The sequence below is a fragment of the Verruconis gallopava genome (genome assembly GCF_000836295.1).
Source record: "Verruconis gallopava strain CBS 43764 unplaced genomic scaffold supercont1.5, whole genome shotgun sequence".
Lineage (NCBI taxonomy): Eukaryota > Fungi > Ascomycota > Dothideomycetes > Venturiales > Sympoventuriaceae > Verruconis > Verruconis gallopava.
The window spans coordinates 225,840-247,751 of record NW_015622141.1 but is presented as its reverse complement, the minus strand read 5'-3'; the positions used below and the strand labels follow the sequence as shown (position 1 = coordinate 247,751).

Below are 21,912 nucleotides of genomic sequence, written 5' to 3'. Positions count from 1 at the left end.
ACCATGAATGTCAATGCGGCTGAAAAGCTGTCGCCAGAGCCTGAAGAAATGCTTGCATTCACCGTCGAGTCTGCTTTGCAACGAAGTGGCCCTCGCTTGGGCACTCTCGCTTGCAAAGGCCGAATACCCATCTCTACGCCCAACTACATTCCAACTACCTCCAGAGGGGTGGTACCACACTTGTCGCAGGACAACATCGCTAGACACACGAAGATCCAGTCCATGTATTTCGGCCTCGAGGATTGTAAGCTATTCTCACAAATCGTCCCAAATGTAGGCTGACGTAGCTGATACGAAGGATTAAAGTCATCGAGAAGCAACCACCTTTGATTCCACCCATCTACGAAATCCCAGCGCCTGAAAATGGCTCTAGGCTACGAACGTTTACCGCACACGCTCAGGACAAAGTGCTTATCTTAGGGCCAAGACGATTTCCAGCATTGGAGTCACCCCTGTCGAACGCCGACAAGAAATTAGCTATTTGCACTTCCGTTGGCTTTCGCCAGCTTGATGTGGATGACTATTTGTCTTCCGCGGCAACTCTTACGCCAGATATATTCTTAGCTGCCGGTGATATCGTGACTGGCCAGAAACCAAGTCAGAAGAGGGCAGAGAAGATGGGAGACAGAACTGCCGCATGGCTGCGAGATGCGGTGACAGCGAAAGTTGCAGCAGCTGAGTTGGGCCATAAGTACTCTTTATTTGCCCCGATTCTGCCGCTGTCCGTAGAGATGCAGCAATGGTATCTTATGGAGCTTGTAGAAGATTTTCGGCACTCCGTAGATGGTCTCTACGTACATGATGCTCAGTCCGTCGTGGGCCTGCCGGATGCTCTACGTGCTCTGCCACGAATAGCCTTGACTCCTGCAATGAGTCCGAAGGAACTTCTGTATCAGATAAGTCTGGGCGTCGACTTATTCGTCACATCCTTCACTGGGTCAGCGACTGATGCCGGCGTGGCTCTGACTTTCAACTTCCCAGGGGAGGCATCCCAAGGGTCAGTAGATTCCTCGCGTCGGGCCATCGGTATCGATCTGTGGGACACCGTCCATGCTACAGACGTCTCGCCGTTGCTGAATGGCTGCAGCTGCTACGCTTGCCGGAACCATCACCGTGCATACGTGCACCACTTGCTTTCGGCAAAAGAGATGCTTGCTTGGGTGTTGCTGCAAATACACAATCACCACGTCATGGAGCGATTCTTCTCGGCTGTGAGGATGAGCATCGGCGCTGGCACTTTTGAAGCTGCCCGCGAAGACTTTGAGAAGCAGTACGAATCTGAGCTTCCGGTCACGACCGGGAGCGGCCCACGGCAAGTTTGACTTTCGCATGACGTACTTCAGCAAGCTAACCGCAGTAGAGTACGAGGTTACCAGATCAAATCAGCTGGAGGAGGCGAACGAAAGAAGAATGTCAAGGCGTTCAATAAGTTGGACGATATGGCAGGAGCTATTGCAGAAAACGAGCCTCCCGGCCCCAACGTTGATGCACAAGAGCTCGAAAGCCACGGGCTTGGAAAGCAACAATAGAATCTCTCCATTTGAGGAGGGGTATGCACTCTTCCGAAAAGTGGGCGCTCAGCATATCCCTGGCTAGTCACGTTCGCGTATGATGGTCGACTTTTGTTGGGCTCTGCTTGGCCTGCGGTAAACTTTTGTCATCTTCATCGTCATTATCAGTCAAATATCGTGATTGGAAGGTCTCACTGACGACGGTGTCGGCCTGAGTTGAGGATGTTGTGTAGCGCCGTGTTTGCAAGTATGCCGGTCGGGCCATTTGCACTATCATCGAAAATGTAGTCTTGCTCAACTGTAGGCATCGAACTATCGAAATGCACGGCAACGCGCGAGGCTTACGAACCTAGTGCGGACCGATAAACCGCCTAGCAAACCCCACACGTATTTGAAGTTATTTTACTCAGCTTTGCCTTCGTCAAACTTGGCCCGCAGGCACGCTCTCATCAAGTGGACATTACCATCCAGTCGCGCCAAAGCCTTCAAATCCGGTGTCGACATACGTGTACAAATGGCACAGGCAGAAAGCTCGGAGACTTGGAACGGGATTGCCGTTCCCTAACGTACAGCCTTCGAAGAAAATTTGATCGCTGGCATCGCCCTATTTCATAAGCGTGCAGTTGCTTTTTCAGTGGCGGCTTTGACAAAAGTGAGGCTGCTACATCGCAGAAAACTGATTGGCTCGCGACCTGCGTTCGCCAGCTTTTGTTCCAGCGAGCCGCCTCGAATATTGGAAGCTTTTGCTCTCAACAATATCAAAAATCTGCTGGGCTTCTCTGCCTTCAGAAGAGTTGAATTTGTCCCAGTTGAAATCCGCCATGCATCATGGTATTCAAATGCTACTGCAATCTGCAAACCTTGTCATGGCGTGAGTGCTACTTGCCGCTCGATGATAAAACGGTCAGAGACTAATCAAAAAGCTGGCAGCATTTGCGAGATGGATCTGAAGCAGGCAGCTGGAGAATGCTGGCGTGGCTCCATGTCCCTATTGGACCTCTTGATATCGGCGTGCGACACATTCGTCAACGGTGGTGATGACCCCGGAGGGGAGCATTACATCCCGCGCCTTGTCTCGTGGAACGAAAATAAGGACGCCATGCTGGCAGCGAAGCAACCGCGGCAGCCTCGATGTCGGCGGAATCTGGGCAGCACGTTCTACGTTTTGAAGCCGTTCGATCTCCCCCGTCAACAAGGAACGAGGCAGGAGCGCACGTGTTTCCACTCATATGCGGCGTCGAAAGACAGCGTCGATCACGAATAGAACCGAGACACGCCTTTTTGCAAGCCTGACTCGCCCATGTGCCAGATCTCTGCTCCACGTCCCACCAACTCTCGAGTGGCGACCTTCTTTGAAGGCCTGTCAAGAGCCAACACACCGGTGCCGCCACGGCCCGCGGCGTACCCGGAAGGATTCAAAGGCCTCGCACAGGACGATCGGCCTGGCTTGGAAGCGGAGCCTTCTGGATTCGCAGAGCATTGCCTGAACTGCGGTCTCGAAATGCAGAGAGTGAAAAAGGCCGGTGATGATGACGTGATGTTAGTGTTCCTTCCTATGGGCATGCCAATCTGCTTCTGACCTTGGCCTTCTGCAGCGCCGAATACACTTGCAAGGGTGGATGCGATGCCGTCTACGGCTATTGCTCGAATCGACAGCAGCCGTCACACGAGTGAAGCATATCTCCACAGGGAACGGCTACGGAGGAAGGGGACATGAGGAATCAGACGCAAGCAAGGAGAGTTCAAGCCGGCGGAGGGGGCTCTTTGTAGCAATGAATGACGCCTGATTGCAGACAGCGAGCATTTGGGTTTGTTTTCGCTTTAATCTACGGCTTCAAACGCGAGTGGCCACTTGATCTGAGCATGTGATCATTAGACAGTAGAAAGAAATCCTTCTCTCCTCGGTTTTGAGACGACGACAGGGCGAAGGCAAGACGTCTTCTCCGCCCAGAATCATCGAGGAGACGGTCGTGCTTCTCCGAGCGCGGGGGCGTACTGCTTCTGCGCAGCACGCGGCCGCGCCAGCGCGAAGCTGAGCCGACGAGGAAGGCCAGTGGCTGCAAAGCAGACGAGCAACGCAGGGAACGACCAGCGACGTCGACGCAAGGGCGAGCAAGAGTCGTGGAGGTTGTCGAGGCCGGGTGGGAGCCAGGCAGATTTCGAGCAGGCGACAGCCAATGGCCGGGCGGCGCGCGGGCTGGATCCGACCAACCACAGCGGGCGTCGTCGCTGCTGCGTGGGCCTCAGCGAAAAGCTTCTTCGCACGCCCGCAACGGAACCGCCATCGCCCGCCGACTGTCCTCTGCGCCCGCGACTCCCAACCCGTCTCTGCCGGCCGACGTGCTGTGCTTGCGCATGTCTCGCCCCGTGTCCAAGCGATGCTCGTCCGATCCTTCAGCCGCCCTCGCAACGATGAGAAGCCCCAGTAGCAAGCCGTAGCTCCCACGACACTGCGCCCGTCCGCCCGCCCCCGGAAAACTCGCAACCGTTCTCATGCTTCCGAGCTGAACGTCGCTGCGAGACTTGTGCGTGCGCGCCCGTGTCTGCGAATGAGACTAGCCTGACCACAAGGGAACAGCACAAAGGATAGACACGAAGGAAGCAGGGAAACAAAGAACACAAACACGTCAAAGCATAAACGGACAATAGGCTTTTTCCGTACGTACCCACTCGTTCTCGGCCACCCTCACAATCCGCACCGCGCCCGCAAGGCCACACACCTTCGCACAAACACGCACACTCGCACGCATAGAAAACACACGCCGTCGCTTCCCTTTGCGAACCTCCGTCCGTCACGTATGCGTACAGTCACATGCGCGACGCCTCGTTTGCTTTGCTGACTCTGAGCGCGCTGCGATTTGCAGGATGAGCTGAACCACCATCACGTATACCACAATGACCACCACACTCCACGGCACATACGACATGCCGCACACGACAGACCGACGTCTGACAGCGCCTGCGCGCAAGCGCTTCAACTGCTTCGTCGACGACACCGCCCTCATTGCTGGTCTGAAGAAGAGCACGCGCGACGGTATCAAGAAGTGGGTAAATCACGGCGCCATTCAAGTTTATGTGCCTCTGCACAGTGAGTCTCCCGCTGCCGGTCCACCCTGGAGCCGCCGCCGCCGCCAGCAAAGCAGACCCGGGACAGGCGCTAACTTGTTGGATCCACAGCTCTCGAACGCCTGCGCTACCTCGCGCAGCAGACTGATCGTCCAGGACGAGTGAGCATTGATGCGCGTGAGGCCATTGACTGGCTCGATAACATCACATCCGACTCAGACAACCCCGCCAGCAAGCTGGTGCATCTGGAAGCTCCGTTGCAGATGTTCGACAGCTGGGCCGAAGTCGAGAAGTTCATGCTGCCCGAGACGCTTCTGTCTATGGAGAGCGAGCAGCCCGAGGCTTCGGTCGCAGCATCGTCAGCTGCAACGGCGGAATGTAGCGACAGCAACCTAGCTGACAGCCTAGCTGACCTGCGCATGGACGCCTTGCCGGACAACGCATCCGTCAGCTCTCAGGGGAGCGTTGGGGCACGCACGTCGTCGCCCATCTCCGTGTACTCAGCCACCAGTCCCGGGCTGCTAATCGCTAGCCCATTCCGTGAGCCAAAGGCAGTACAACCCATTGGGCATGGGCGGCCCATGCACAGAAAAAACAACAGCAATGTGTCCTCCACCTCGACAGATCACACAATCGTAACGAAGAAGCCGAAAGTGGTGCCACGCTCTCTGCAGCCGTTCTTCAACCACCTGCTCTGGCGAGTAAACCAGGGCACCAACTTCACCGAGACCATGGACACGTATATACTTGTAACAAACGACCCCCTCAAGCAGCAGATTGGTCAGCGCTTCGGTATTCGCTGCAAGCGCCTCGAACAGCTGCGAGAGATCATCGCTCGCGAGGACAGGGATCTTAAAAACAGGCAGCAGATGCTGAAGAAGGAGATCAGGAACCCGGCAGTGAGCAAAGAAGCTGAGGTGGGGGTGAAGACCCCAGCGAAGCGGCACGATACCGCCAACGGCACGGATGGCGCGCATGATCAGGATGACGACGAGGATGAGATCGTGTTCAAACGACCACCGCCAAAGGCGCCGCAGGCTATGAACGCTCATGCGAACGGCAAGCACGTCTTCGACCCGAATGTCTTTGGTGGTCGTGGACAGTACATGTTTGCGCGCGGCGCGCGTGGCATGTACCGCGGAGGTCGCGGAGGTGGAGGCTCATCTGCCAACAATCGTTCGTCAAACAACCATCACAACAACAATAATGACAGACATTTTCACCCACGCAATGGTGGAGCTTCGACAACTCCCCGCCAGCTACAGCTTCAAGCAGCTACCCCCGTGGATCTCACCAAGCCAATCGATCCAGATTCGTACTCGCGTCCAGGAAGCACAAAGGGCATGTCTCGTGGCGGCAGGCGCAGGCTGTGGGAGCCAACTTAGCAGTGGTCTTGCCGGCGGGAGTTACTTTACCGTGGCTCTCAAACGGAACCTTGAAGAAAGTAGATCCTTACTTTTGAAATCATTGTCGATGACGGAAAAGCGGAGGCTCTGGCTTGTCGTCGATCGATTTCGTAATGGATTTGATGGACTACTCGTAGGCGAAGAGACACGCACGCGCGGATTATGATGCCTGTATGGATTGCGGAAAATCGACCGTCCAACACGGAATCCTGAAAACGCACTCTCTTCTGCACTCCTTCTGCTCCTGGAACGATTCGCTGCGCATGGCGGAGACTGACGGGATGGTGATGCTTTGCACGGATATGAAGGAGCTAGAAGAGAGAATGAAAGAATCATTCGTGCTGGCTTTCTACAACATACGAATCCTTTTTTTTTGGACAAGCGACATGGAAAATACGTTAATGCTCTCGAGTCATGGTGTGGAGAATGGGGGATGATAAAGATGGTTGGCGAGTGACAAATCTGCAAAAAATTGAAAACGATGAAGTGGATGAGGACGACGACGGCGCCGGTTGATTCAGAATGATTATTGCACACATGCAGTCTTTTCCTTTCTCTCATTTCTCATGATGCTTCGAAAGTACACCTTTTTTGGGGCAGGTAGCTGCAGCACCAGTGGTTTCCTCCTCATTCTCTCTTTTCTCTCTTTATCTCACCTACACACACATATATACATTCTCTCCGCTTGCTCTCGACACATGTGACGATAGATGATGTGACCCGGTCGATCTTTGGGTGATAAAGAATGCGCTCATGCTAGGTGCCCCTTGTAGCGGCGATTATGGTTCACGAAAGAATAAGCGTCCTCAGTTGACGGAGCGTGCACCTGCTATTCTCTGCTTTGACGGACTTACTCTGCTTTTTGCTTAGGCTTCTCGCAATTGACGGCCGCTTTTCTTCGCGTGCACAGTTTCTGGGATACAGAATACTAACGATGCTATTTGTCGATGTGTAGACATGGTGTGCTGCCCAGCCTGGCGACAAACGTTTCGTTAAACCCTTCCATGTGCGAAAGACTGCCTTTGTCTTGCCAGACACCCAGCTACCGTTACTGCCGTGGCAACTGGCTTGTTTCGATAGTTTGTGCCAGTCTTAGTTCTTTGAAACATGTAGATGCATTTCCCCATTCCCATGGCTGATAGATTGCGCATCTATCTGCGCTCTAGTCAAAACACGACATGTGAACGCTTTCGATACCTTCCCGATAACGACACGAAGGTATCTACCCCGTTCAGCGAAAATCCCAAAGAAGAAGACTTTTCGTCACGGCCTGCACCCAAAGATGACACTCGTCCGTCAGAGTTGGGGCAAAGTCCACACAACAGATCTCCTCGAGAGCTGTGGAGACAAGCAGATGCATGCTCGGGTCAGGAACGGCGATTCGAGACTTGAACTTAGGAGAGATGTGGCGCTTAGCCATGGACGTATTTATACACACATAGCCACAGCTGTAACGATGTATACTAGCCCCCATACACACGTGACCTCTTCCTTTTTTTCTACTTGTGCTTGCGCCGCGCCCGCCCCCCCTGCGCTCCTGGAGACGAGCATCGCTCCTACTTTGCGCTCTTGTCCTTCTCCACGAAGTCGCTTGCCTGCAGGTTGCGCGTCATGCTCGGCAGTCTGACCACCAGCCCGTCCAGCTCGGGAGACATCTTGACCTGGCAGCCCAGCCTGCTCGTCTCCGTCAGCCCGAAGGCCAGGTCCAACATGTCGTTTTCGTCGTCCTCCGGCTCGGGCATCTTGTCGTAGTATTCCTCCGACTCGACGATTACGTGGCATGTGCTGCATGCACAGCTGCCCCCGCATGCTCCTGGTGCGTGTGTGTTAGCGTGTGGAGGGCGGTTGCCGGGCAAAGGGGGCTGCGGATACCTTCCATCTCCAGGTCGTGGGCCTGGGCAATGTCGAGGAGATTGTCGCCGTCGCTCACCTCGAAGGTGTGCGCCTCTCCCTCTTTGTCGATGAACGTGACTTTGCGCCTGTTGACGTACCCGTCGTTAGTCCATCCGTTTCCACAGACGCAAAAGGTTTTGACACCGGATGCCTGCATACTCTTCCCCGGGCTTCGGCGGCTGGAGATGTCCGTGTCGTGCCGCGGCGGTGACGGAAAACAGCCTTTTGCCCTCAATCGCCCTCCCTATGTGAGGTTCTGATCCCTTGCTCTTGATCCATGGCGAGACGTGGCCGGACCAAGCCGTCAACAACGGCTGTTGTCTGTCACAGGCGGAGAAATGTGAGCTGCGGCGTGCCGGCTGCGAAGGCACGCGCCTTTGACGGCGGACTGCGCTTCTGCACGCAGATAGCGACGACGATAATAATCTGTGCGACGGCAATGGGGAAGCCATTGTGTGTGTGCGTGTGCGTGCTCGGGAAGAGACGTTGGCTGAGTTCATGCGCCGGGCGATTTGATAAATTCTCAAATAGGCAAGCAGCCATTAGATCATCGAAAATGTAGGCCTGCGTGAACTTTATCTCCGCATCGTCAGTCTGCGGGCCCATTATCATCCAATCTCAACACCCTACGCCGCAACATCTCCATACACGATTCTCCCACGTGCTGAAGACAAGAGAGGCACGGGAAGGGCATGGAGAATTCAAACCAGGACTTTCAGACCTTCTCCTTCCGTGGCACGTCCACCTCGCGAGATGCGCCAAACCCTCTGCGCCCATACTACATTCCTCCCTCCATAGGCTTTCCACCGGAATCACAGAATGGAACCGGCAGTGGCCCTCGCCCGTCCTCAGCGGGCCGTTCGAGTTTCCCCGCCGCAGCTCGAGAGCTTTTTAACGACATTGACTACGAGAGCTACATCCCCGACCGAAGTCGCCACGGCGATGGCAACGGCATCGCCGACATGACAAAGAGATTGGTGGATCAAGCGATTTGGAACTACACAAGCGTTTTTTTGGCGCAGCCGTTTGAGGTGGCAAAGATTGTGCTACAGTGCCACCTAGCGGACTCGACGGCGGGGACGAAGGAGAGGGGCCAACCTCATGTTTCCACTCCAAGTGCTGGGAGCAGTGGAACAGGGCGGAACGGCTACGCTCAGCCAGAGCAAGGGGTATGGTGCCATCTTCAACGCTGTTGCCGTGAGGCAGAAGCAAGGAGCTGGGTGCTAACATCGGGAACGTAGTATTTTGACTCGGAGGAAGATGAATCTGATTCAGACCTGCCCTCGTACTTCACTCCCACCGCACCATACGAGACGCCATCATCGCCGTCGTCGCGAAGGCGCAGAAAACCGCCGAGTCGCTCGCTGTCGGCAACGCCGACGCCGTCCACACATTCCAACGCTGCCTCCTCGAGCTCTCGGCTGTACACGCTGGAGTTGCGGCGGAACGATTCGATCATGGAGGTCATCTCTCAGCTGTGGTCCAAAGAAGGCGCTTGGGGCATCTGGAAGGGCACAAACAGCACATTCGTGTACAACGTGCTGCTGCGGACTATAGAAACGTGGACGCGCAGTTTTCTGTCGGCAATGCTGGATCTGCCGGACGCGACGCTGTTGGCTATGGGCAGCCCAGCAGGCACCATAAGTATATTGGACAGCCCCAACCCAGTAGCCAGCATAGCTGTTGCTGTGGGAGCGGCAGGCGTAGCCGGATTGCTACTCTCGCCCATAGACATAGTCCGCACAAGGTAAAGCTTTCGTTCGCGTCACGTTTGAGTGGCTCAAACTAACCGCGGTCGCCAGACTCATTCTGACGCCTGTAACATCTACGCCACGAGCCCTTCTCCCCTCTCTAAGAGCTCTGCCCTCGCTTCTCGTCCCCCCAACTCTCGCCCCGATCACCTTTCTCACAAACGCTCTCCCTACCTTCCTATCGACCTCGGGCCCCCTGTTCTTCCGCGCCTTCTTCCACATCGACCCCGTCAACACACCCGCAACCTCAAGCTTCACGGCCTTCATGCTCAGCCTGGCCGAGCTGTTCACGAAACTGCCGCTCGAGACGGTCCTGCGCCGCGGCCACGTCGCGTACCTGTCTGCGGCGTCCACGCGCGAGAGGATGAACACCCTCCCTTCTCACCGCCAGCAGCTGTCCGAGGGCGCACCGGAGATGAAGACAATAGTTCCCGTGGGACCCTACAGGGGCATCATGGGCTCTATGTGGTTCATCGTCCGCGAGGAGGGCCAGCGCGTGCCCGTCTCGCAGCAGGTCGCCGCAGGACTGGGCAACGCGCGGCAAAGGCTGCCGCCGCGGAGGGGTCAGGGCGTGCACGGCCTGTGGAGAGGATGGAGGGTCGGTTTCTGGGGCTTGGTGGGCATGTGGTGCGCGGGCGCCGTGGGCGGAGGAAGCGGCGACGCCTTCTAGATCGTTTGCTTACGCTTCGCTGGTACGACGGCTGTTTCGAGTCGTCCGACGGCACCTGTTGCGCCGGTGGCAGCATCAGGGCTTGTCGGTACGGATGGGCTTATTTATCTATCTGTTCATGTAATCTCACGACACTCTAGGGACGACCTTTATTCTACCCTCTCTACTCACTTTTTCCCCCTCCAGGCGCCGCAAACACACACACACACACAGCTTATACACATTGTTTGTTCATCTTCATCAGCGAGCACTTTGTAAATCGTTGTACAAATCCGCCCCCATCCGCCACCACTGCCAATACTTTTTCGTCTAAAGACTATTGTTTCCTTTTGATTTTTCCCGGGCTTGAACGTACACTTAGAGATATCCACCTCATGCGGAGTTTTAAATTTTACTGTGCTATTTCATATGCCAAAACAAGAAAAAGTCTTTTGTCGCGCACAAAAAAAAAACGCAAACAGCAAACTTCGACCCTTCTCTCGCCATTCCCAGCTTGCAATCCCAATGGCAGGACAAAGAGAGCACACTGAAAAGAGAAGAGAGAGACCAAATTAAACAGAGTACGAAAAAAAAATAAAAGGTAGCTTTCAAATAGCAATCGCATTATCAAAAGACGAGAACGTATATTTCTGCTAGAAATACCTGTGTAATCCCATCAGCCAGCGAGTCCCGCCCTTTTTTCAACGGGACCCGGATTCGTGACGGCAAACAACGCACAGTTCGAGGTCAGGGAGGTACAAGTACAGAAGTCTGGACGCCCATGCATCGCCCGTCATGTTCGAACATGATCGTAAGAGAACAGAGAAAAAAAAACAGAGAACTTCGCTAGTCCCAGCAAGACGAATGTGCTTGACTTAGGCGACGGGCGTTCTGACGATAGCCCGACACCGACGAAAATAGCGGGGAGAGGTGCAACAAAGTCAGAAGAGCGAGGAACAAGAACCAAAATGCGGTTTGGAGGAAGACGGAGAGATGGGGGGGGGGGGGCCAAGCAAGACGTATATGCGTATATGGGATGGAATATGAGAAAAAGACAAGGATACTGTATAAAAGAGCCCATTTTGCAAACGCCAAATATACTCCCCATTGAATCCGCGCGGCCACCAGAGCCTTCTTCCATCTTGTTAAGTTTGGGATGAAGCTGTGTGTGTCCCCCCTTGGGTACAAGCAACGTATATGGATATATCGTAACATCAGAGGCACGTTTCGCATGCCTAGAGACTGATATGAAGGTGGGATGTCCATTTGACATTGAATAATAAAACAAAATTGTTCCCCAAGTCGCCAAGACGCGCATCGCAATGCATGCATGCACAATAAGAAGTGTTTGATGCAAGGGAGAGTAGAGAAGAATACATGGTATTACATGCCGTTCCATTGGCACAGTCGCAAACATCAAGCATTCCGAGGAGAGAGCTAGACAGAAAAGTCTCGCCCGCCTCGAGGATTAAAAAAGACGGACGCGAGAGTTGTGTCTGGATGAGTGATGGGGGCTAGAAGGAGATACGATCACGAGTCAAAACCCGCTCCATCGAGACCTTCTTCAAAAGCCCCTTTGCCAAGCGCCTCGTCTTGGTCACCTCCACCAAAAGCGCCTCCGAAGGGGCTTCTATTGCCGCTGTCGTCGGGCTCGTTGACCAGACTGCCAAACAGATCGACCGGGTCACTGCGGTCTTGCTTGGGGCTGGCAAGATCGAAGCCTGCGCCGTCATGTTCGACATGCGATTTGTTGTCGTTTCCGCTTGAGCTAGGCCGGCCAAACATGTTGTCTAGCGTAGGGTCGAACGTGGTGGAGGTTGTGTGCTGAGGTGGGGGCGATGCAAGGGCCGGACGCGAGAGGGTATGTGAGCCAGCGGACGAGGCGGTAGCGAACATCGGAGAGTTGAGGTCACCGTACGACGTCGTGTTGACTGAAGCGGCCATGGCATCGTATGTGAACGTCGGGTGCCCTGGAGTCTGGTGTCTCAGCGCCCCGGAAGCAGTCGTGGCTGCGACAACTTGACCAGATACGAACGTCGGTGTGTTTTCAGAGTGGCCATGTGGCAGACCGGGAGGGGTGTGCGACGTCTGAACACCGCTGGAGCCGGCGGTCGCGTCGCCTTCTTTCTTGATCTCCGGCTTCTCTTTCTTCTTGGTGCCGGGCTGTTTGGGTCTGAGATGCGGCGGTAGATCATCCGGGTTCGTGATTCCCAGTTGCGCCATGAGCTTCTGCTGCTTCGTCGGGCGTGGCTTGCGCGTAGACAATGACACACTGATAAGTGGTGGAGGCTCCGGTGCGACAGGAGCCCACTTGTGCAGTTCCTGACGCAGGAAGTTGGTCTCATCCGCGAGAAGGACATCGGCGCCCTCGATCTTGCGCAAGTAGAAGCGTTGCACAGGCAAATCGTCTGGCGTCGACATGATCGGGTTGATGATACTGACAAGCTTAGCGCGGAACTCTGCAGCCTTGTCGATGATGTTCTCCAGCGTCTCTTCCTCCTCTGGCTGAAAAGGCAGAGTCTCGATCTCGTCTTGCCACGCCTGCAGGTCCTCCAGCTTCGGGCGAGCGGCGTCACGAGGTATCTTAACGCGGTGATCGCAGATGGGGCAAGTGTACTTGTCGTCTTCCTTAACCTTGCCACGCGCGATCTTCAAACACTTGCCGTGGTACCTGTTGTATTCACATAGTTAGCGACTCGAACAAAGGCATTTGACATTTGGGGCGAGGCCGTCATTCAGTCACATACCATTCGTGACACATCTCACATTCAATCATCATGCCAGCTTCCGGCTTACGGCAAATGCAGAACACCTCGCGGCTCGTCCCTGTCATCGTTCCATCTTCATCCCCAGACGGCGAATTTGCGCGCGAAGAAGGCTCGACAGGCAGACGCGGCTCATCATTCAGATCTAGACAGTGCTCATTGCGCTCCTCGACGAGCTTCATGTGCTGCAGAAGAATGTGCAGTGGCGCATTCGCCTTGCCGAACAGCTTTTTGCCACGTCGCATCCAGTCCTCGTGGCGCTTCTGTTCTTTTTCAAGGTCCATGGTTCCCGGAGGCTTGTTATTGAGCTCGGCGAGCGACTCCATGGCCTCACGCACCTCCTGGTACTTGGGCCGGTTGCGGAACTCTGGATCCTTGCAGCGTTGGTAGAGGCTGTTGATCTTCTCCTGGGCCTCGCGTTGCTTGGCAAGAATGGCGTCAACCTGAGCCAACGTCTCCTTGGACACGGGTATTATGGTCGCCTGACGGGAAAGCGTATCGAGCTGGGCGTAGTTGATCGGCTCGGCAGCGATGAGCTCTTTGACCTTTTGCTCCCAGAATGTGCCCTGCTCCTGTTGCAAGACGAAGTATTGCAGGTGCTCGTCGTGGTCAGGCAAGCCGACATCACGGCCTTCCTTGATAAAGTCCTCGACCTCTTGCAGCGTTAATGGCGTGCCTTTTGTGAACTTCTCATACGCCTCGTTGGCTCGTTCGTACCATTTGGTCCGCCTCGCGCGCGTTTCCAGCGTCTCGATCTCAGGCATATCGACGCCAAATGTTCTGCTTTCCTCAATTAGCAGCTCCAGTTCCGCCGTGGTGATGTTGTCTCTCCTGAAGGCGGCGGCGGCACGTCGGCGGAAGTCCTCGATCTTGTCGGCGCGATCCTGCAGCGTCTCCAGCTCTGGGCAGTCAAACGCCAGGTCTTCAGCCTGCTCAAGCAGCTTCTTTATCTTGTCCACGCTTCGCAGCTCCTTTTCCCGTTCATCAGCCTCGGCGTTGCGTGTCAAGCTTTTGCGCCATACACGCTCGTTCTTCCGGCGATTCTGCTGCTTGCGCGTGATGTAATTTGTTGCCTCCTCGACCCACTCGTTACAACGCTCGACGTACTTGCGAAGCTCCGGTAGCTGCGGCAGATCCCAGTGTTGGTTAATTCGGTCTCCCTCGGCAAGCAGCGAGCGAAGCGCCTTGAGCTGGGCGCGGGGCCCGTCCTCGAGCACCCGCTCCAGCTTCTCATTCCATATCTCCGGAGTCCTGGACACGTCCACGACCTTTTGAACGGTCGCGGTGAGCTCCTCGTCGGTCAGCCGCAGCTGCACGTGATGATCCCCATCTTTCATGCTAGTGCGATCCTCGGTGGTCGTGCCTTCGCAGCACTCGAACTTCCCCGCGTGCATCAGGCAGACAACGCGCTTCGTCTTCTTGCACACAAAGCGTGAGAGGTAGCAATACGCCTTGCAGTACGTACACACGATGTCGTCGTCGACATAGTCCTTCTCATCCTTGTCGAAGGGAAACTCAGAGTCCTTACCGATGACTGAGTCATCGTCGGCGCCATTGTCGGAAGCCAACATCGGCCTTGCTTTAGTGTATTCAATAGCAAAATCCTCACGTATCTTCAGTTCACGATCCAGCATCCGCTGAAGCGCGGGACCCAACCATTTAGCCGTTTTTATCGAGTGATCGCGTGCCGCAGCCGACATGAGCAACTCCTCGTGGCAGAAGACAGGCTGTCTCCTGTAGTCCTGTAGTCGTATGATGGACGCGGCGCCGAAGGGTTCCCAGTCGGCTGGAGCAAAGTTCACGGCCTCGTTGAAGTTGAAGCCGTGGTTGAAGCCGGCATGGTAAGCCTGTGGGAAGGTGATGACAAACTGGCCGGCGCGCTGGTCGAGCGCGTACACACGAACACCGGCCTTCTGCAGCTTCTCCGGCTGTAGCAGAGTGACGAGCTGGAAGAGCAAGTCCGGCTGTTGCTCGAACATCTCGGGCATCTTCTCGCGCATCGCATTCTCAAACTTCTCCGCGTCCGAGCCGGGAATGCCGTACCAAGTCTTGGTGTCGCCAAAATGCTGGTAGTTGATCGAGTAGGCGTAGTGATCTTCGCTGTGCCAGCAGAACGTCGAGAAGCACATGCCGACGTACAGCCAGGGCACTGTCATACCCGAGATATCCGTCTTGATGTGTCGGAACAGCGAATCCTTGTCGAGCGGCAGCACGTTCAGGTTCCAGGGGTCGATGGAATACGGATTGGTGGGATGCAGTTCGAGCGTCGGGAACGCAGAGCCATGTGTGGTCGAGTGGATGTCCGCGCCGTATTCGACCTCGACCGTCTCTGTAAGGCTCTCGGTCAGCCGCCAGAATTCGCGTTCAACCTCGTCCTCGGTCGGTTGCCGTTTGCCCGTAACGGGGTCTGGCTGAACCTTGTTGTGAAAGTGCTTCTCCTTAAACTCCCTTGCACGCTCCTGGAACTGGCGCAAGGAGTAGATGGCGCCCTCCTCGAAGCCATATTCGCCCCGTCCGAACAAGCATCGCGGACAGTACCAGTCTTGCTCCGGGATCGATTTGAGCGGCGGTCGCAGGCAGTACCTATGGTAGCCGCTGTCGCAGTTATCGCAGATCAGGATCGCCGTCTCGTCGTCACCGCGCCCACATTCTTCGCACAGGTCACCAGGCTTCTCCTTGGACCGATCACGTGGGAGCTGCAATCGTGGTGCTGGCAGCCGCGGCTGCACCATGCTGGAACCGGCGACGACGGGGACCGAATCTGTGCGAGCGCGCTTGCTTCGTCCGCCAGCGGGGGAGGAGCCATCTCCATTCGTGTCGTGGTCCTGATCCGACGGGAGGTTGCGTTTCAGCGCATTTATCAACCGCTGATTGGGCATCTGGTTCAACGCAGGAGTGGAGGGAGTTGCGCCTTTCAGGCTTGCGGAAGACGACATATGAGGGGCGTCTGGGGTGTTTTCCATGGATGTCAAGGGGCTCATCTCTGAGCGTTGGGGTGTCGATTGGGCGGTGTCGGTCTTGCGGCCATTGGCGGCCGTTAATGTGGAGCCTTGGTTGGCAGAAGGGAGCACGGTCTGAGTAGGTTGCGGCGGTGGCCGAGCGTTGACAGCGGTGAAGCCTCCCGTGTTCACGGCTGTGAAGCCGCTAGACGCTGGAGGTGCAGCCTGGCCAGCATTGTTTGACGGCTTGGAGGCGTGTGCATCCGACGTACCTGCAGCCTGCAGAGCGGCGTTCAGTGCACTTGATGCCCGGACGGTGGGCGATGCGGTGCCCACATTTGGCGTGTGCTGCTGCGACTTGGCAGGTGTCGCGACAGGGCTGGGTGTGTAGGGCCCGCCGTTCTCGATCTCTTGCTGCTGCAGGATGCTGGGCTTGTTATATCGCAGCCAGTCTTCGTATGGCTGCAGCCACTTCTGATATGAATTCTTCAACGAGGTCGACAGCGAAGACATGATCTTCCCACTGTAACCCAGGTCACGGCCAATTTCGGCCCACCGCTTCTGACGGCAGACGGCATCGAAGCCACCCTTGTCTTCGACGAACTTCTTGAGCTTGTACAGGTCAAGTGGCCGCTTGTCGACGCTGGGGAAGCGATTGAGGTTTGTGCCGTTGCGTGCCATGTGGAACTTGGAGAGCTGGTCGAGGTAGTTGAGATTGGCACGCGTGTCTGGCGCAGCGTCGACATCAGTCAGCGATGAGATCTGGGATCGCCGGTTGATGTTCCGCGACTCACCTCCTTCAGCCAGATTGAGTTTCTGTTTTCGTGTGCGAAAGTGGAATCTCTGCGGAAACCTGTCAGCGTGCCAATTCCCACGACATACTTGTGCGAGTGTGAGCTCAGTTCCAAGACTCTGGTATTTCGCCATATGCATTCACCCTCGCATACGCCGTTAGCAGTACCACAGCCATCATGATTGACGTGCTCTGCACTGTCATCGCCGCCTCCACCATCTTGCCCACAACCACGAAAATGTCTCGAAAGGGATGGACGCACCTGTGTGTCAATGGCAAAGTCTGGATTCCAGCCATCTGGGGGAATGATCTTGCAGATGCCGTACTCGCGCGCGCGGGGGGCAATCTTGCGGATGTACTCCATCGGGTTTCTGAACTCCTCCTCGGTGGGGCGGAAGGTGGGCGCCTCCTGGAGGCCATGGTGTCGTGCCTTTTTCGGTACGTCCTGCACCTGCGTCGGCTGTCCACGACGCTCGACGGTGCTCAGGTCGAGCGGCTCGGCAAACCGCGCCGACAGCGGGATGATGGTCTTGTTGTTGGCGTCCAGGAGCGGTGGCTGCGCGTTGGAGATGGGCACGCCGCTCGCGCCTGTCTTGGCCTTGGAGTGGTGAGTCGATGTGTGCGACGAGGACGCGGAGCTGGATAGGCCGGTCATGTGGGCGCGCATGTTCAAGGTCGCCGTCATGGAGTGCATGCCTCCCGCTGCAGCGCCTCCGCCGCCAGAGGAAGCAGATGCTACCATCACAAGCCGGTGGGAGCTCCTCTTGGTGTGTCGCTGCTATCAATCGCTGCCCGATCTCTGATTGCGACGTCGGAAAGCCACTTCAGTCCGTCGCAGCAAACCCAAAATGCCACTCTTTTCCTGCTCTTCTGCTTCTTGTCCTTCGTCTTATTCTCCCTTTTCGTCCCGCTGGACGGATGCCGTCGTGTCAGGCTCCTCCTGTGCAGGACCGTCGGTCTGATGATGGGTGGTGCAGCTATCGTAGAGGCGGAGAAGACATGGCAGCCACCACACGGCCGAGAGCCAGAGCAGCCCTTGCGATACGGTTCCCACGCTGCGCCGGAGCGGATACACCGCACAGGATACGAAGACGGAAGCGGACGATCAGAACGAGGCGAGCAAGGCGTCGCGGGGATCCGTCAGCGGCGAGAGGCGTGGGAGACGACGGGGCTTCGAAGAAGAAAAGCACTGTGATCGAGGAATGGTACGAAGACGGGAGCGCGGGCGGGCGAGAAAGTGAGCGTATACGGGTGTGCGTACGTGTTCGTAGGGACGGACGGGTGGTTGGGGCGGATTGGCGATGCTGGCGTGAGAGAGAGACAGATAAAGTTCGAGATCGGGCGGGCTCCAGGTCGTAAGGTTAAGGGCAGTTCCTGCGAGAGAAGAAACATCAATGGGCGAGAGGCTCAAAACCGGCCGGGTTCGACGACGCTAGGATCAGGCCAGTCAGTCCGTCCGTCAACGCAGTCCGCTCAGCTCCACGCAACCACCCCAGCGCTCCACGGCCCAAACCCAGCGGTACCAGTCCAAACCGCTGGCTCTGCCATCCGAATCGAGACCTCGCTGTGGCCGCTCCAATGCTGCTGGAGAAGAATGTGGCCGAGCGGATGTGGTGTTTTTTATGGTCCACATGTGCCGTCACCAGGGCTGTTCAAGGCTCGCGAAAGGGAAAAAAAAAAAAAAATTAAAAATTAAAATAAAAAACAAAAAAAGAACTGTGGCATCACAGTCAAGCAGCCAGTACATCGTCACGTATCATTACCGTCGTTATCGTCATCATCATCCTATTCAAAGAATCACCGTTGCCACGCCCAGTCGCCAACCATTCTAATCACGCTGCGCCGTCGCGTGCCGGATCGGCTTTCCCTCCATCTCGTTGTCCACAGATGGGATCGCTGCTTTTCAACGCTCGATAAACGGCCAGTCCAAGAAACGAGCCACAGCGGTTCGCAGTCACACTTTATGCCTTAGCGATGCTGGAACATGCCGCTGGCAGTACCGTGAATGGCATGGCACGCCCCGTCCGCATCCACGGAGTTCCCCTCCCTCTCCAGGTCCAAAGCTGCCCGAATGGTGGTCATGCATACCACGCATCTCCGCCCTGCCTCCCCCATTGAGCGTTTCCGAATCGCCCATTTACTTATTTTGTGATTCTCGTTTGCGAATGCACAATCCCGTGGTCGCCGTGCGCGTGCCAGGCACGACGCCCGGCTTCCCCGACAGTCCGACCTGTCTCCTCGTCGTCGTCCTGGGTTTCACGCGGCGGCGCAAGGGGCCTGCCAGTCACGATGAGATGACGTCCCTCACGGATCCGATGTATTTGCCTGACGCAGGTCCAACAGGCTACGTGCACGTCAAAAGCTACAGTATAATGAAAGCAACCCCCCCTCAAGCTGGCAAAGCCGCCTTGCCGACTGGGCCGCGCGGATGTGGTGCTCGCGTGCCTCCTCGCTTGGAGAGCAGTCTCAGCGGCGCTCTCTTGAATCGAACGTGGCCCCGTCGCGTTCGTTCCGTAGACTTTAACGTGCTCACTAGAACGCAGCAGTTCGCTTCCACCCGGTCCTCTGTCCATGCCAGTCTTGGTCACATGTCCTGTTGAATTCTGACCCTCTCGCTGGCCGTTTTCCGATGCGGGTTGAGCTCCACAGTCCAGTCTAGCACAAGCTCGTCAAGCGCGTAGCCGAACCTCATTCTCGTGGCCGCGGACCCGCCGCGCGGATCCTCTAGCCGTCGATGCGATTGTATCCAGCTCGAGAACAGCCGTAAGAAAGGGAGGATAAGACATCAAACAAACGGAAAAGTCAAGACTGCAAAGACTGTTGGCTCGCTTCGCTTGACTTCTTCGGTGAGGTTCGGTATGGTCGCGCGCTAGTACAATTGCGGACCGCGCCCTGGGCAGTCTGCTCGTCCATTACCTAAACCAGCATCATCCAAGCCAGATGCCGACAAACACGAATTCAAACGGTGTCTGTAGATATAAGGACGAAACTCTAGCAAGGCTACCGAAACGCACGACGGCGAGCTCTGGCACATGCGCACAACGGGCGGTATATGAATTGAGCGCAAACGTCAGATCTGCCCTGCCCTGCCCTGCCCTGAACTGCACTGCATGCTTCGTGTCGCTCTCATGAACTGTCAAACAGTGCTCGGACTCAAAGAGTGAATCGCAAAAGTGTAAGTCTACATACTATCTCGATGTTCTCTCAGCAGACGGTGAGCGCACACGGAAACAGTCTTGCGTGCCTCACAGTACAACGGCGTGTGCGATTTTGGTCTTGCAAGAGCCGCTTTCGCATGAAATCACGATTTTGGAACGGAAATATGTGTCTGAACGGGAAAGAAACAAGAAGAGAAGAGAACAATAAGCTTAAGCGGTTGTTTTGAATTTTGATTTTTGTCTTCGCTTCTTTATCACCTTTAGACACTCGCGTTTTTAGACCCCCTTCGTCATTTGCCCACCGCTGCGCCGGCGCACGTCACAGCTTCCACTTGCTCACGCTGGCATCCGTCGAGTCCTTCGTGTACTTTTCGCCGATGCCGACCTGGACTGCCGGACGGGCAGCTATCCTGTCGATCCACTTGAGCAGGTGTGGGAAGGCCTTCATGTCCTCGTCCGAGAAGCCGGAGAAGGCGTAGCCCTTCACCCAGGGCCATGTGCCGATGTCTGCCACGCTGTACTTGCCCTTGCCCTTGCCGGCAAGGTACTCGCGCGGCTCGCCCGTGTACTTGCCGGACAGGCGGATCTCGAGCACGCCGTAGACGCGCAGCGTCTCGTTGCGGAACCGCTCAATCGCATACGGGATCTTCTCCTTGGCGAACTTGGCGAAGTGGTTTGTCTGGCCCTGATATGGCGCGCCGGAGCCGTGCCAGAAGAACAGCCACTGCAGCGCCTCGCTGCGCTCGAGCTCGTCGCGGAAGCCGAACACGTTGTCGGGGTCGTACTTTTTCTCCAGGTACAGCAGCTCCGCCGACGTCTCCATAACCGGAAAAGGCGGCGACACCGAATTGTCGACCAGCACGGGGATACGGCCGTTCGGATCCAGGCGCAGGAACCAATCTTTCTTCTGCTCGTTGGTACCGATGTTCTGTTGTTCAAGAAGAAAGCACGTGGTTAGTCACGGGAGAGCCTTGACATTTTAGAGGACAGGCTTTGAGACGCAAGTCAGGGGAAAGGGGTTGAAAGGGAAGAGTGCAGTGGGAAAAGTGTCGCTTGAGCATACAATAAGGGTGGTGTCCCATTCCGTTCCATAGACCTGCTTCAGCTCCTCAAGCATGATCTGCACTTTTTGGCCGTTAGGTGTCGACTGGGTGATAAGGTGTAGACCCTTGGAGTTCTTGACGCTTTCCGGCGTGTCATCACCGTAGAGGGACGCCATCTTTGCTTGCGAGTTGGATGACAGTGTCGACAGCGACCGTGATGGTTTCCAGTGCTTCGGTTGAAGCGAGGATGGGGAGCACCTTAAAGCCGGAACGTTCAGCAAAGAGCTGGCGGTCACGTAATCGGTTCGCGACGACGACAAGGATGGACCGGCAGAATAGTTCGAATTGGGGAAAGACGAGACTGAAGAAGCAGAAGCACAAAAGAGCGGCAGAAGAAAGCGGTTATAAGACGTCCCGCAGAGATCGCAACATCGGAGCACCAAGCCTAGGCGAGTGGTCAACATTGCCATGGGCGACGTCATTACAAATCCACGACCCGGCTTGCGCATCGGGAGGGTCTCGCGGGCCAGAAGCGGGGAAAGACTTGAGGGAATAAATGACGAAGGGGGGGGGGTCAGAGAGTCGACCAGCATGATAATACGAGCTGGAAAAGGCCCAATACCGGGTAACGGATGGTTTGTCATCAATGATTAGATTGACGCGCCGTTAACTCAGTGGCGGAGTTTTCGGGCCAATGTTGAACGCGAGGAGAGCGATGACCAAGGACACACAAGAAAGCCAGGCGCACGAGCATGTTAACACAAAGTTAGTGGCAAACACGGGCTGTTGGCGCAGAAGCTTGCCCCTGGACAGCCTCTATTGTGAGGGATGAGGGCGCAGTTTAGAAGGGGGGGCCCTAGGAACAGGCGCCCGACTGTAGGGGGGGGTGTCCGCTGTTTGGGGGACCCGCCACGACATGAGCGAGCCCGGAGGTGCCC

At 56.0% G+C, this 21,912-nt stretch overlaps 7 protein-coding genes across 13 annotated transcripts; 4 read left to right on the top strand and 3 right to left on the bottom strand.

Moving 5' to 3' along the window:
• Positions 1–3: 3 nt before the first annotated feature.
• On the top strand, positions 4–1,529 carry PV09_01981 (uncharacterized protein; the record flags this gene model as incomplete). The annotated part of the gene is made up of 3 exons (XM_016354956.1): positions 4–244; positions 307–1,312; positions 1,361–1,529. The coding sequence occupies 3 exons, from the start codon at positions 4–6 to the stop codon at positions 1,527–1,529; spliced, it is 1,416 nt and encodes a 471-aa protein (XP_016216972.1).
• Positions 1,530–2,332: 803 nt separating this feature from the next.
• Positions 2,333–2,775, top strand: PV09_01980 (uncharacterized protein; the record flags this gene model as incomplete). The annotated part of the gene is made up of 2 exons (XM_016354955.1): positions 2,333–2,382; positions 2,442–2,775. The coding sequence occupies 2 exons, from the start codon at positions 2,333–2,335 to the stop codon at positions 2,773–2,775; spliced, it is 384 nt and encodes a 127-aa protein (XP_016216971.1).
• A 960-nt stretch (positions 2,776–3,735) lies between these two features.
• Positions 3,736–6,829, top strand: PV09_01979. Of its 6 annotated transcripts, none has more exons than XM_016354954.1 (4): positions 3,736–4,036; positions 4,090–4,169; positions 4,376–4,599; positions 4,689–6,829. In XM_016354954.1, the coding sequence occupies exons 3-4, from the start codon at positions 4,407–4,409 to the stop codon at positions 5,960–5,962; spliced, it is 1,467 nt and encodes a 488-aa protein (XP_016216970.1). In that variant the 5' UTR covers positions 3,736–4,036; positions 4,090–4,169; positions 4,376–4,406; the 3' UTR covers positions 5,963–6,829. The 6 variants fall into 6 exon arrangements, with proteins under 6 accessions (XP_016216970.1, XP_016216968.1, XP_016216966.1 ...); XM_016354952.1 differs by having other exon boundaries at positions 4,090–4,307; XM_016354950.1 differs by having other exon boundaries at positions 4,090–4,599.
• A 72-nt stretch (positions 6,830–6,901) lies between these two features.
• Positions 6,902–8,398, bottom strand: PV09_01978 (uncharacterized protein). Its single transcript, XM_016354948.1, has 3 exons — positions 8,036–8,398; positions 7,856–7,962; positions 6,902–7,796 (listed from the first exon to the last, which is right to left on the bottom strand). The coding sequence occupies exons 1-3, from the start codon at positions 8,374–8,376 to the stop codon at positions 7,540–7,542; spliced, it is 705 nt and encodes a 234-aa protein (XP_016216964.1). The 5' UTR covers positions 8,377–8,398; the 3' UTR covers positions 6,902–7,539.
• A 50-nt stretch (positions 8,399–8,448) lies between these two features.
• Positions 8,449–10,936, top strand: PV09_01977 (uncharacterized protein). The gene is made up of 3 exons (XM_016354947.1): positions 8,449–9,045; positions 9,118–9,623; positions 9,679–10,936. Exons 1-3 carry the CDS (start codon positions 8,569–8,571, stop codon positions 10,295–10,297), a joined length of 1,602 nt encoding a protein of 533 aa, XP_016216963.1. The 5' UTR covers positions 8,449–8,568; the 3' UTR covers positions 10,298–10,936.
• A 337-nt stretch (positions 10,937–11,273) lies between these two features.
• Positions 11,274–18,290, bottom strand: PV09_01976. 2 transcript variants are annotated; one of them, XM_016354946.1, is made up of 4 exons: positions 17,036–18,290; positions 16,775–16,823; positions 13,024–16,708; positions 11,274–12,947 (listed from the first exon to the last, which is right to left on the bottom strand). In XM_016354946.1, the coding sequence occupies exons 1-4, from the start codon at positions 17,513–17,515 to the stop codon at positions 11,807–11,809; spliced, it is 5,355 nt and encodes a 1,784-aa protein (XP_016216962.1). In that variant the 5' UTR covers positions 17,516–18,290; the 3' UTR covers positions 11,274–11,806. The 2 variants fall into 2 exon arrangements, with proteins under 2 accessions (XP_016216962.1, XP_016216961.1); XM_016354945.1 differs by having other exon boundaries at positions 13,024–16,823.
• Positions 18,291–20,136: 1,846 nt separating this feature from the next.
• PV09_01975 (uncharacterized protein) lies at positions 20,137–21,666 on the bottom strand. Its single transcript, XM_016354944.1, has 2 exons — positions 20,995–21,666; positions 20,137–20,859 (listed from the first exon to the last, which is right to left on the bottom strand). The coding sequence occupies exons 1-2, from the start codon at positions 21,616–21,618 to the stop codon at positions 20,251–20,253; spliced, it is 1,233 nt and encodes a 410-aa protein (XP_016216960.1). The 5' UTR covers positions 21,619–21,666; the 3' UTR covers positions 20,137–20,250.
• Positions 21,667–21,912: the final 246 nt, after the last annotated feature.

What these genes read in the sequence shown, in the direction of transcription:
- PV09_01979 (XM_016354954.1), top strand. Translation starts at nt 4,407, where the DNA reads ATGACCACCACACTCCACGGCACATACGACATGCCGCACACGACAGAC. An exon ending in AGTTTATGTGCCTCTGCACA is followed by an intron (nt 4,600 to 4,688) that starts GTGAGTCTCCCG and finishes TTGGATCCACAG; the next exon opens with CTCTCGAACGCCTGCGCTAC.
- PV09_01978 (XM_016354948.1), bottom strand. Translation starts at nt 8,376, where the DNA reads ATGAACTCAGCCAACGTCTCTTCCCGAGCACGCACACGCACACACACA. An exon ending in CCGCCGAAGCCCGGGGAAGA is followed by an intron (nt 7,963 to 8,035) that starts GTATGCAGGCAT and finishes GTACGTCAACAG; the next exon opens with GCGCAAAGTCACGTTCATCG. An exon ending in CCACGACCTGGAGATGGAAG is followed by an intron (nt 7,797 to 7,855) that starts GTATCCGCAGCC and finishes CACACGCACCAG; the next exon opens with GAGCATGCGGGGGCAGCTGT.
- PV09_01977 (XM_016354947.1), top strand. Translation starts at nt 8,569, where the DNA reads ATGGAGAATTCAAACCAGGACTTTCAGACCTTCTCCTTCCGTGGCACG. An exon ending in ACGCTCAGCCAGAGCAAGGG is followed by an intron (nt 9,046 to 9,117) that starts GTATGGTGCCAT and finishes TCGGGAACGTAG; the next exon opens with TATTTTGACTCGGAGGAAGA. An exon ending in ATAGACATAGTCCGCACAAG is followed by an intron (nt 9,624 to 9,678) that starts GTAAAGCTTTCG and finishes CGCGGTCGCCAG; the next exon opens with ACTCATTCTGACGCCTGTAA.
- PV09_01976 (XM_016354945.1), bottom strand. Translation starts at nt 17,515, where the DNA reads ATGGTAGCATCTGCTTCCTCTGGCGGCGGAGGCGCTGCAGCGGGAGGC. An exon ending in ACTTTGCCATTGACACACAG is followed by an intron (nt 16,824 to 17,035) that starts GTGCGTCCATCC and finishes AGGTTTCCGCAG; the next exon opens with AGATTCCACTTTCGCACACG. An exon ending in TGTGAGATGTGTCACGAATG is followed by an intron (nt 12,948 to 13,023) that starts GTATGTGACTGA and finishes TGAATACAACAG; the next exon opens with GTACCACGGCAAGTGTTTGA.
- PV09_01975 (XM_016354944.1), bottom strand. Translation starts at nt 21,618, where the DNA reads ATGACAAACCATCCGTTACCCGGTATTGGGCCTTTTCCAGCTCGTATT. An exon ending in AATGGGACACCACCCTTATT is followed by an intron (nt 20,860 to 20,994) that starts GTATGCTCAAGC and finishes CTTGAACAACAG; the next exon opens with AACATCGGTACCAACGAGCA.